This window comes from Falco biarmicus, chromosome 3 (assembly GCF_023638135.1).
Source record: "Falco biarmicus isolate bFalBia1 chromosome 3, bFalBia1.pri, whole genome shotgun sequence".
Lineage (NCBI taxonomy): Eukaryota > Metazoa > Chordata > Aves > Falconiformes > Falconidae > Falco > Falco biarmicus.
The window spans coordinates 44,830,890-44,843,394 of record NC_079290.1 but is presented as its reverse complement, the minus strand read 5'-3'; the positions used below and the strand labels follow the sequence as shown (position 1 = coordinate 44,843,394).

Genomic DNA, 12,505 nt, shown 5'->3' with positions numbered 1-12,505 from the left:
GTGTGAAATGAATTTTGTAAATACCCACTATGGTCAATGTTCTCTATACCAGCAAATTCACATGTGCCTGGGAAAGAAGCCAGACAGTGGCATACCACTGTGGGTGCTGGTCAGCAATTGAGAGTCCTCCATCATGTTAACTGGGCTCCTTGTGACCAGCGGTCATCCCAGACATTTCACCTGTGCCCAGGGACCATTTTGAGTAGATAGGTATGTAGTTTGCAGATGGCTGCCCTGTTTCAGAGCCAAGGACACAACTGGAGGCAATCCTAAGCGAGCTGCCTTCCATGCTTGGAGTGTTGCAGGGCACCATCAATTTATTGGTGCAGGCAAAGACCTAGGCTACATGACAGTTTTAATGAATGTCAGGGCAGAGGTGGCTGATAAGCAGATTCTAGTCTGATTTGGCAACTCCATCCATATAACATCATGTGCTGTGTGATAATTTTTCATTTATATATACTGGGCCAGATGTTTCACTGATAAAAGTCAATGTAACTTCACTGCAGCGGAGCTGCATCAAGTTGGTGATTCTACCTTTGTTCATTTCATTGTTTAGATTTATATTTATAACCTCAACTTAAAGAATGTGTTTTTCGTGACTGGTGTAAGGGAAGATTTTTGTACACAAAGTATGGATTCTGCTCTCAGTGACACCTAGGCCCATCTTGTAGGTGAGGATTGAATCTGGCCATGATGAAAAATGAAACGTTTTATGTGAAATACCCACATATGAGAATACTTACTTTGGTATTCACAGGACCATGCTTATTCCATCTGTCTCAGTTATAAATATTTTAAGTGCATATTTTGGTAAATTTTAGGGTTTGTAACAATGTAGTAAAATCAAGTAGATGTGTAATATGTTTTAGCAAGCACAGAAACTCAGCTTTTTCTCAGTAGGATTCTGTTTAGATGCTCAAAAAAGTCTTGCTATGGCTGGAACAATATCGAACCAAGTTTAAACGTCAACAGGTGTGCTGCTGAGAAAGTTGATTTTAGCATCTGTAGAATAATAGACTGGGTTGTCAGAAATAAGTAGCAAATGTGTTTGCAGAAGAATTTTAATCTGGCTTTTTTTTCCCCCCTTTAACATTCAGAAATGCAGAATTACCTAAGAACCACATGCTGATACAAGGATAAAGGTTGATGTTTCTTAGCCTACTGCATTTCCACACCAACGTAAATCCACCTCTGGCCCTGGGGACAGTGCGAAGAGAGTCCTTAGGCTGCCACTGTGTCTTCCTGATTTGCACTTGCCCGAAGCAACCTAGCAGATTATGGCAGAGCTCAGATAGCTCATTTGGCTGTTGATTTTGAAACAGATTACTCCAAGGTCTTCCAACTTTTTCTACAGCCTTTCACTACCTGAACCTCAGTCCATGCTTCAGGTAGTGTGGAGATCCCAGCAGTCTTCCTGCATTAGGGAACTCCCGGGAACATACCCAGTAGCCTCATCTGGGACTCCTCTGAGCCTGCTCTGCCCTTTTTGGTCAAAATCTGTCTCCTTTAGAAATAAACTGAGAAACTTGCAGTCAAGTCTAGTTGAGGATAAATAGAAGAAAACAAAGACATGGGGAAGGGAGGGAGCATGATGATACTTCAGTAACAATAGCAAGGTTTGCATGGCTTTGCTCAACCTAGGTGAGCTGCTGTTTAAGACAAATTTTGTATTTAAATAAATATTGTCAACCCTTAGAGTTTTCAGCATATAAGAATAAAACAAAGCTTGTCTGCATTTGGTTTGTAGAGGTATTTTTGTACTATATAAGGGTTTAAAAAATATTTTCTTAAATTAAAGTTTTTCCCAAGTGCTTTTTTATTAGATGTTTTGTATGTTGACTGGTAGCTATCTTCAGATACCAGTGTACTGGCAACGCTGACAGGAACCATAGTTTCAGAATTTTGCCATACTTTTATCTGGTTAAGCCTAGTGCAAGTAACAAAATGTCAAGTATTCTGTCTCACCTGTAATTAAAAAGTGGATGTTCTTTTTATGTGTTTTCTTACAGCTGGCAGCATTAGAGAGACAGATCTTTGACTTCCTTGGTTTCCAGTGGGCTCCTATCCTTGGCAATTTCCTACAAATAATAGTTGTCATTTTGGGTTTGTTTGGAACCATCCAGTTTAGGCCTCGATATATAGTTGTGGTAAGTCTCATTTATTATCTATTATTTTTTTGCAATTGGTTTTAAAACCTGTAATATTACAATGCAGAATTTTCTTGGTTAGAAAACACCAGATGGTAGTTCCGTAGAAACTTTAGAAGTCTCCATGTCTTTTTGCAAATTTAGAACTAGTGAGTGGCATTTCTGTGATTTTGGAAGCTATCAAGAGCGGGTATCCTAGAGAAAGTGCTGCCAAAATTCTGACCATGATAAAAGTCCTTAGTAAGATTCTTTAAAGAATGGGACTGTTTAAAGACTCATGGGGAAAATCTACAATTAGACTATGTATGAATGAATAAAAGAAATACAAAAGGTTGCTCTCTGCAATAGACAAGCAGAATCAATGGACATTTTAAAAACCATGTATTTGTAAGGGTCAAGTTGTATTTAACTACATCTTCATGTTAAACAGGGAGAAACAAGGACTATAGAAACTCCTTCAGTCCTGTGACCTGTGGGTTCCAAATAAATCTCCTTCTCACTTACATCTAATTTTGCTAAGACCTGTATTTACAGCCTTGACCCTAAATAGTTAGAAATCGTCTTGATGATTGTAACTTGAAGCATCATGGGTTTTTTTCCCCATGTTCTCAACATAGCCAGGAATAAAAAGACCTTCCAAAGCTGTGAAGGAAACTGCCAACAAAAAATACCACTTTTCCTCCCCCACAGTCTCTTCTGAATGGATGAATACTGTGTCTTTACCTGGAAGTGTCTGTATCTGGAACATTTCAGTTGTGTTGTCAGTAATGGACTTAAGGAGGCTAAAGCTTTTATTTTTTCCTCACAAAAGACTGAAATAAATGTCTACAGGGGAAACCTCATTAAACAAATACTTAAAAAGCTTTTCTAGTCAAGCTTGTAATCCTGTAATTCTTTGTTATGTCTTAAAAGAAAAACTGAACAAAAAGTGTACCCAAGGTTCCTTATACTCATATTAGCTAGACTTCTGAGCAGACTATAAGTAATTGAAAATGGATTGATGTAAATAATAGCACTTTTCTCTATACCTGTGGCTGGGGAACTATATTGATGAATCACCTTTCTGCTTTATGTTCTCTTTTTTATAAATAAGACATCGGAAGCAAGTGACGGTAGGCATCTGTAAAATTACATAGGAAATTCGTGCCTGAAGTGGGTGCAACATCCCAAAATCTCTTGCCCCTCAGGTTCAGCACTGCTGTTCAGTGGTGGAATCTGCTTTGGTTTTCAAATGAAGCACAACAGATGTTGACTGTTTCTGTATCTTTTCCAATGTAAATGAACATTTTAGACTATGTGAAAGTTGTTTTAATGTAGAGGTAGAAGTCTCTTAATTAAATTAAGAAACACCTCAGCCAGATACTTTGTCTTCAGATGTAACTGAACTCACATTCTGATTTAACTTTAAGCATATATTTAAGAGCTCAAGCTATAGCAGGTGCAAATACTGTTTGGGAAGATCAAGACTTTAGAGCAACTTCTATGGCTACTATAAGGTTCCCAGTGTAGCAGGAATAGTTTGAGCTGAATCCTGAAGTCTGAAAAGTGAAAGTACACAGGTTGTCTGGAACCATCCTCACAGCTCGATACCAGCAGAAGGGGGTGGCTTGCATGCCTCCCAGTTCCCACTGTTCTTCTCCCTGGCTGAATACTTCAAACCCTCTCTACCAGTTATGGCAGCAGTTAACCAGACCCTTCAGTAAGCCGGTTCCACTCCTAAGCTGTCAGAAAACCAACCTAGCAAAAAGTGGAATTTTTTGCTAGACTGCTGAGCTGAATCCAGTCTGTGAGGTTCCCAGTGGGTGCCGGTGCCATCACAAGGCAGGGAACTGGGACTGCACAGTCAGGAGCAGCAGTGTGCGGGCGGAGGCAGAAGGAGGAGATGCAATAAATTGAAATAAAGAGAGAATCACGTCGGATACAACGGTTTACTTCTGTAAACTGTCTACACAAAATTGATCTGGCACATGTGGGCGCAAACTGTCCCCATGATATTCTGTCATACCCTGCTAGGGATCTTGATTTAAGATGACCAGCTCTTGGGTCCTTGGTTTGACCTCAAGAGAATGTCTTTTATCTATCTTCTGTGTGATGAGGGCTGTGCCTTGACGTTTCCCTGACAAAAGAAGTTACACAAAAGCTTTCACTTTGCCATCTTGTGCTGTGTATATTGTGTTTTCACCCCTCAAAATTTAATATACAGTAGGAGTGGGAAAGTAAGTGAATAAATGTAGGACCATAACTTGAAGCATCTATACTGCAGTCAAATATGAGGATAGTTCTGCAGGCATAATTAAGCAGGTTTTTGGTGCAGGTACCTGGAGCCAAGGAGCTCAGTGAGGGCTGCGACAGAAGCTGAGTAAACACAAAAGCAGTTGCATGCTTCTAACTCTTCCACTGTCATTAACCCAGGCGAGCTAGTTTATCACTAACAGTTAATGACTACATAAGGTGCAGTCATCTCTTTGACAGCAGCAAAAGCGTAGCCATTGTAGATTAAAAGTATGAATAAATAAATTACTTTTCCTTCATAGTTTCAGTGGTATAAAATTTGGTCTGAGATCTTTCTAACAAAAAAATGCCTCACCCTCTAAGAGCTGCCATGCAATGGCTGTGTCATGAAGCATCTCTGTTGAATACAATTGTCATTCCAAGTAGATAAAGATGGTGACGTTCTTTGTCTACAGTCCGTCAGATACAGGACTATAAGGATAGTGATTCTGAAAGAAATCTGGAATTTCCTTTTCCATATGTAAAGTTCTGAGTCCTCAGAGCTTAGGAAACAGAGACACAGAGAGAGGGGGAGCAACAGCATTAACTCCAAGTGTCCTAATTAGTTTAAATTCAATAATTATTTCTAATAGTTTCTGTATTAATTAGTAATTTAGATCTATTTTTATGAACAATTTGTCCTGTCATGAAGCGGATGTGCTTTTTCAATACTTGAGTGTTTTGTGGCTGAATTAAATCAGTGCAAAGTTCCCAGGGGACATAAAAGTGCAGAGCTGATTTCTAATTTTCTCATATTAGCTCATTTGAAACTTACCCAAACATTTGCAAAGAATAAAAAACAGATAAATTTAAGTTCTAACTACTCTATAACACACCTGTCATACAGCTTCAGAGCTCTGCTATGATTCATTTCCCTGTGCATGCTCTTCCTTTCTTAATAGAACTTGCTATCACCAGCAAGATTTTCAGGCTGTTAAAATTGATTAAAGATGATGACAAGATACTTGTTAAAGTTGGGGGTTTTTCCCTTCTCCTACTTCTGATGTGAGACTTCAAAAGCCTTCTGAACGATGAGTCATGTAGCTAAAACCGCACAAACCTGGCCCAAAGCTTAACATAAATGTATTAATGAACAGAGATGAAAATAATGCACTTCAATAGTAGGAATATAAGGTGGAAGTCTCTGCTTTACTTGCTTTAATTTAATTCATTAAATAATATGATATATAGGCAATGTGTACACCAGAAAAGTCAGGAGGCGTTTTCTTAAAATAAAAAAAAAATTAAAAAAACACACCAAAAATGCAGAAAAAAAGGCTATACAGAACACTTTATACAGTATTCAGGCAAATGTTATACTCAGAACACACGTGAAATATTTAGGCAGCCAAAATTACTCCTTGAACATCCTTCTTAGTAAGTCCTGAGTTGTCACTGTTCCATCACGTTGATTTATGCCATTTTCCTTGTCATCTTTCACAAATATGACTTAAGTAGGGGCTCTGCAATTACTGATGCCTCTGAGGCACAGCCAGGTATTACAGGGGGTTGATCTGATGACTCAGTAGTTGCTGCCTTTCCTTGAAGTATCCCTGAGCCAACATTCATTTCTCCTAATGCCAAGACACCGTCAGAGGAGGTGCTACGCTTCAGATCAAGTACCCACTTGAGACAGTTTATTTGTTAAAACTTAACTTATCCCACAATCCTTGTAATATTCAAACATAGCATTTTCCCTTTTCTCTCTTACCTTTCAGTTTAAGCAGCCATCCTTTGCATTTTTCCTTAACCCTTTTTTTTTTTTTTTAACTATGTCCCTCTAATATCAACGATTTAACTCTAGAAGTGGTTTTATTTCACTGGTACATGAAAGGTATCTCTGCACCGGTTTCAGTATGACCTGCAGAGTCAAAAGAGGTATAGAAATATTACTATTGTAGAGAGTGGCATTAAGAAAGGGGATCTGAAGGGGACCTACTGAGCTGGACAATAATTTAATAAACTTTTAACCTGTAGGAGGCTGACATTAAGAAAAGGGATCTGAAAGGAACCTACCGGGTTGGACAATAATTTAGTAAACACTTAACCTGTAAGGTTTAGGGAGTACTCTCTCCACATAGTAAGATTCCAGATGCTTCCTCACACCACATAGTATACAATACTTAGTACAAAAGACCAAAAGCAAGAAAGTATACAGTGCATCATGGGGAGAAATCAGTAAAGATTATCACCGGTGTCCTGGGTCCTTCCAGCAGAAGGAATCTGTTAGGTGAAAATGTCCAGGTGATTTTTAAGTAGTGCGTCATATGGGGTATAAAATAACCCCCCCAATTCTTCTTATTGATTCAACCTGTGTGGAAAATTCTTTCTTTGTGCCAGATATGGTGAGAGTTGTGATGCTGAGCATGAGACCAGCGAGGCCAGGGCGGGTGGAGTGTGGCTGGCCAAAGAACTGGGGCAGGGATCACTGGGTGTCAGGGAGTAGGAGTGAGCAGACACAGCAGGACAGTTAGGGTATAGCGATCAGGACATGGGGCTGGAGATGTTGAATGGCAGCTCAGGTCATGAAACAGGTTAGGTGAGGTGCCTTGGGAGGGGAATTAACCCTGAGGATCAGTATGGACCTGAAGTTTCAGACCCTAACTACTCTTCCATGGACAACAAATGTCTTGCCAACATGCATGATGTCCCTTCACACAGAGGACAACAACTTGGGACTGCAGGCAGTTTCTCTGCTAGCAAAAAGGAGAGGTCTTCATCATGGTCTAAACATTACACCTCTCTTCATGACCCAAACAGGTGTTAGTGTGATGCCACATAATATTGTTACAATTTGTTTTTAAACCATGAAAGTATATACATATAAAGTTACACACATGCGCATAAAGTTCACAAAGTAGTACAAATTTTTCAGTAAGAAACACTCAAAAATTATGAAATGCTTTTACTGAAGCCCTCATGTGCAATCTTAACGTGTTCCTTTTACATATTTGCAGTTTTGAACTGTGCCAGGTGCATACCAGTTTTTTTCTAGGGGCACCTCCGTTGCCATAGAAAGGGCAGACATTTGGGGTGTTCTGCTGATTGCAGCTATAGAATAGAAACTTGATTTGCAGAAAACAGAAGACACGAGAAGAATGAGGCACATGGCAGCAAGAATTAGATCGCTTTTGTTATGAAGGCTGTGCTGGGTAGCTGAGTTTTACCTCTGCTCTCAACCACCAAAACCTTTTTTGACACAAAGCAAGTCACTTAAACCAAACTTTTCACATGCTTTGTTTTCCCCTTGTGTTCTGAGTTCTTGTCTTGAGACCTTATGGTCCAAGTTGCACAAGTGCTGAATTCTCAGCCAACAGGGAGCTGAGCACTGAGCTTATAACGCACTGTATAACCCCAAGTGTTCTGAAAAATGAAGTCTTAAGCATCTCAAGTTGGACGTCTATAATGTATGAATACTTCTGAATGTAATCTCTGCATGTATCAGAACATCATTTGCATTCTGAGAGCTGTATCATTCCCTTACAACACAAAATAAATTAGTTAATGTTTATGCTGCTCTCACACATTACAGTGATGAACATCTTAGAAAACCTCATGAGGAAATGAATATTCAGTCCTCAGAGAAGAGTCTGAGTGACAAAAAGGAATGAAGTATTGAGTTAGCTGTTCATAAAATGTATTAATGGAGGCAAGGTCTTTTAAAGTAAAAATATACCTTTGATGATTTAATTGTTTCCATGGTATTGCACATTCACAAAATAGAAAAATTAAAGTGGCATATATAGCCCGAATTCTGGTGTTTCCTGATTTTGCTTTCTTGCTTTTGCTGTCTTAAAACCTTTCTTTTAATGTAGTCTTTCTTAAGTACCTATGAGGCTATACAAGGAAAGAATCTGCTACTTGCATATCTGAAAAGATGTGTTTTCAAATGTGGAGAATAACTTTCTCACTTTTAACAGTTATATAGTACTAATTACTGAATATGTAATTATTATGTTCTTAGAGCAAATTAAATCTATATTCCTACAGTTCAGTGAGAGTGTAGGAAGAGCCTCTCCATACCCAGCAGCTGGGTTGCAAGGTACACCTGCCTTGCACCTGCACTTCTCTTTCAGTAATCCTCACAGTGGATAAGGAACCAAAAAGGTCCTGACTGTGTAAACTAGCATAACCTGGCCTGGGAAGGCACATTCAGATGGCTTTTGCCTGCATGGTTCATAGTGGTCATTGGTGCCCATGGGACAGAATGAGGCCATTAACAGATTTGCCTTGGCCTGGCAGATCAAGTATGTTTCCTGTTGTTGTGATGACAGATTTCATTCATGGACAGATAAAACATTATTTGTTAAAAGGGGGGAATCCCCTGAATAGTCTGAAATATCTTTTTTTTTTTTTTTTTTAATGTGCAACTGAGCTTTTATTAAGTGTTCATTAATTTTGAACATACTGCACCTCATGTTCTGAGGACATATGTTGGAATATTGGGCGCTTTTAATGAGTTACTACGAAGTCAGCAAATGTGGTAAAATCTGATAGCCTCTTTTAAGTTAATCTTATGAATAGTACAGACCTTATACTGCTCACAGACCACAGCAGCTTTGTCTATTTTATAATAACCCAGCCTTCAGGGGCCACACTGCCCTTCTCTGTAAGCCAGAGGAAACAGCCCAGGAGTATTACCCTCATTTTGTTTATTAATGACCTACTTCTTATGCCATAGCCATCTCCAAACTACCTAAATACCTCACAAGAAATTAAATTAAAGCAGTTAACCTGTTTGGTGTACAAAAATGGCTATATGCATGTAAGGGTCATCAAACTGGGGAAAAAAATTAACTGTCTTTGCCTGAACCTTTCATTGTACATTACAGGGAGGGGAAGAAAGGGGGGAACAGAACCCAAAAGTGCCCAAGAAAGCCAAGCTGATGGTACCCGTGCAATGGAAATGGGATCCAGCATATTGCAGATTAGGGTGTTGAGCTTTACTGATTATATTGAAGCAAAACAATAGCATATTAGCCTCATCTGGTCTCAGCTAATTAGACTTTCAAAGGCACTTGGCAGCCGTTCTCTACTGTGAAGGTTATAAGCACATAAATATAAAGTGGCAGTGCTGCTGCTGATGGCATTTTTCAGGTGGGTGTAGCTCCAGCGTGGCTGTGTGCACTTAGCCCCTCAGACAGAAATGCTGCTGAGGTGTACTGCTTGGGAAGTTAATTGGGCATAGTTTACAGTCGTATGTAGGTAAACAGTGCATCTGTAAGGAAATAGTGCCAGTCAATTATGCTGAAAATTAAAATGCAAAAGATAATTGCAGGTAGACAAATTGATCTACCGTTCATGCTTTGGGTGGAGTATGAGTTCAGTCTTGCACTAGAGTAGGACGCTGGAGAACCCTAGAAGAGATATGGATAACTTCACCTGTAAGAATGCGTTGTAGGATCAGGTTCATGGCCACAAGGGCTGGAGTAGTGACCCATTTTTAATGTAAATTAAATACTTTTTACTTAAAGACTCTTAAGAGATCAGATTTACCCTTTACCTGTTTGTTTAAAAAAATATCCAAATTATCACATCAGTAGCTCTTCTGTTTTATTTGGTGGTGTTTGATTCTTGTGTCTTTCTTCATAATATTTAAATACTATTTTAATACTATTTGTCTATTTCAATTATTGTACTATTCTGGAATCTCATTTAACAGAGTTAAATCGTGATTTACGAATGACTCACAGTTGCCCCAAAACCTGTGTTTAAGTCAGCATTTTGGATCTAATTGGTATCAGTAGGATAGTGTAAAACAGTAAAGAATAAATCTGTTTTATAGGTATTTATTTAGACCAGCAATGAATATATTTGATTTGTAATTTCCTATGGTTCTTAGGGGACTTCTGCAGGGAGAATTCCTTTTCTGAACTCTCTGTGCTTGGCTGTTCCTAGAAGAACAATGCTTATTAGTATCAGGGGGTTTATTATTGATCTGCTCAGTATAAAGTCCTTTCATCTTCACATTTTATTTTTCTGTCTTTTTTGCTTTCATCCGGCTTTGTGTTTAGTACACGGTGTGGACTGCCCTGTGGGTCACCTGGAACGTTTTCATTATCTGCTTCTATTTGGAAGTAGGCGGACTTTCTAAGGTAGGTCACTTTTCCTTCTTCAGGTTTATGGGAGGGTGTTTTAACAGCAGGACTCTCAGAAGGCTGGAACTACAGAAGAAAATTGCGGTCGTCTGAACATACAATTTGATCTTCAGAGTTCCCCTCCAACAGGAACGCCAGTGTTTGAACTTGTCTCTGATAGTAAATAGTCATGGGTTTGAAGTACATAAATGCAACGAATCTGAATTACAGTTGCCTTCTGAAGTACCATCTGGGGGAGGAAGGAGGGGAGGTTATTCAGTGGAAAATTTGAGGTTCTTTTTGATTGTTGAAAAACAGCCAATGTCATTTTTTTTGAATTTTCAAGTGTGTATGGAAAGTGTATCTGAATTTCTGAGACTGCTTTGAAAGCAGCTAAAGAAAATTACTAAGAAGGTTAATGTAAAAACTTGTTGAGCAAATTGGTCTCACAGTGAGAATGTTAATTCCTTACAAAAAAAGAACAAATGAGAAAGGGTGACTTTTTTTTGTATCTGAATAAAACTTTCCTTTCCATGATACTCAGTGCTCTAGGTCACCGATTCCTTATTCAAATCTCCGATTAGAGCAGAAGTGTTTGCTGGAAGTATCGAGATACATGTTGTGTTCATACAAGGTAGCCTTTATGTTAGCATAGGTTATATTTAGCATTGTATCTACAGTGAGTTCCATACAACGTCTGCTGGTTTTTATCCTCCTGTTAGACATAGATGATACTGATCTTTGTTTATCACATTCATACTTAAATGATTCCAGGCACAGTATGCCCATAGCACATGCTGATCCTGGTATTATTAATAAAATTAATTTCCCCATTATTGGTTGTAGGTTTAGTGATACGAACTACATCACTGTTTATTCATGCAACGCTTTTAAAGAATCGTGAGCTCTACTCAGTTCTGATGGGAACATTTGTGAGCTACATACTTTTTTGGGTTCAGCATTAAAACGCCCAGCTTTTGGCTGACAACAAACAGAAGACTGGTGAAACCGATTTAATAAGAAATAAAATTTAATTTATTCAGTAAAAATTCCATTAAAATTAAAGCTTTCAGTGATAGCTTCCTTTGGTGATAAAATTTCATAATGAAAAGCTGAAACAGTTTATTTTTTCTCCAAATATGATGTAGTTCACCAGAAGTCATAGGCTTTATGAGGAAATTAGTGCACTTCATAGACAATTAAAATAAATGATTGTATTGATATGTTTTGACTTAAAAATCTATTTGATGAACAGAAAAGCAACATATAGAAGCGATGAACGCCCAAAGTTATTGTTCATTTTCATTATACTTCGTATTTTTTCAGTCAGTTGGGTGATGAGTGTTTTTATAGTGACTATTATATCTTTATAGATAACTAGTGTTTTAATCTAAGTGCTTAGGAAGTGAAGCAAAACTTTTAGTCTGACCTGAGTGTGTGAAAACTTGAGTTGTCTTTCCATTGTTTGCAAAGGATTCTGATCATATCCTTAGTGTGAGGGGATTATACACCAGCAAGCATGAATTGAAATCTCGTATCTTCCAGTTTCACCACTGTGTTTCACTTTTAGGTCTTCTTACTTAACATACATGACAAATCGCAACGCAGAGAAATAGTAGCGCAAATATTATTCAGCAGCTCAGAAAAATCCCTTTTATTAGTATGTACTTAGGTTGATGTCAGAATTTTGGTGGAGTCTTTGTCTTGTGGTTTATAATGGCAACATTTGAAAAGTAGTTTCTCAACAAGGTGATAGACACAAAATTATTTCCATGGAAGTTAACTGCTGTTGTATAGGCTACATCAAAGGCACCAGTATCAGGACCAAGCTAGCAATGATAAAATCGAGAATTTTGTTCAGTAAACCATGGAATTTGGGGTCTGTTTAATGCTGTTTCTGAAACCTGTGCTAGAGATGATGCCGTCATCAAGAGACTGAGATCTTTTTGCACCATATGCATAAAATCCAGAGTATTTACAAGTTGTTGGCTATTTGACAACTGATTT

General features: G+C 38.4%; 1 protein-coding gene across 2 annotated transcripts in view; it reads left to right on the top strand.

The window, feature by feature from the left end:
* NKAIN3 (sodium/potassium transporting ATPase interacting 3) overlaps positions 1 to 12,505 on the top strand; it is a 367,375-nt gene that overhangs the window by 175,430 nt on the left and 179,440 nt on the right. For both annotated transcript variants that reach the window (XM_056333573.1, XM_056333571.1), the window contains exons 2-3: positions 2,013 to 2,150; positions 10,436 to 10,516. In XM_056333573.1, coding sequence (XP_056189548.1) covers positions 2,013 to 2,150; positions 10,436 to 10,516 — 219 coding nt within the window. The remainder of the gene's footprint in view (positions 1 to 2,012; positions 2,151 to 10,435; positions 10,517 to 12,505) is intronic.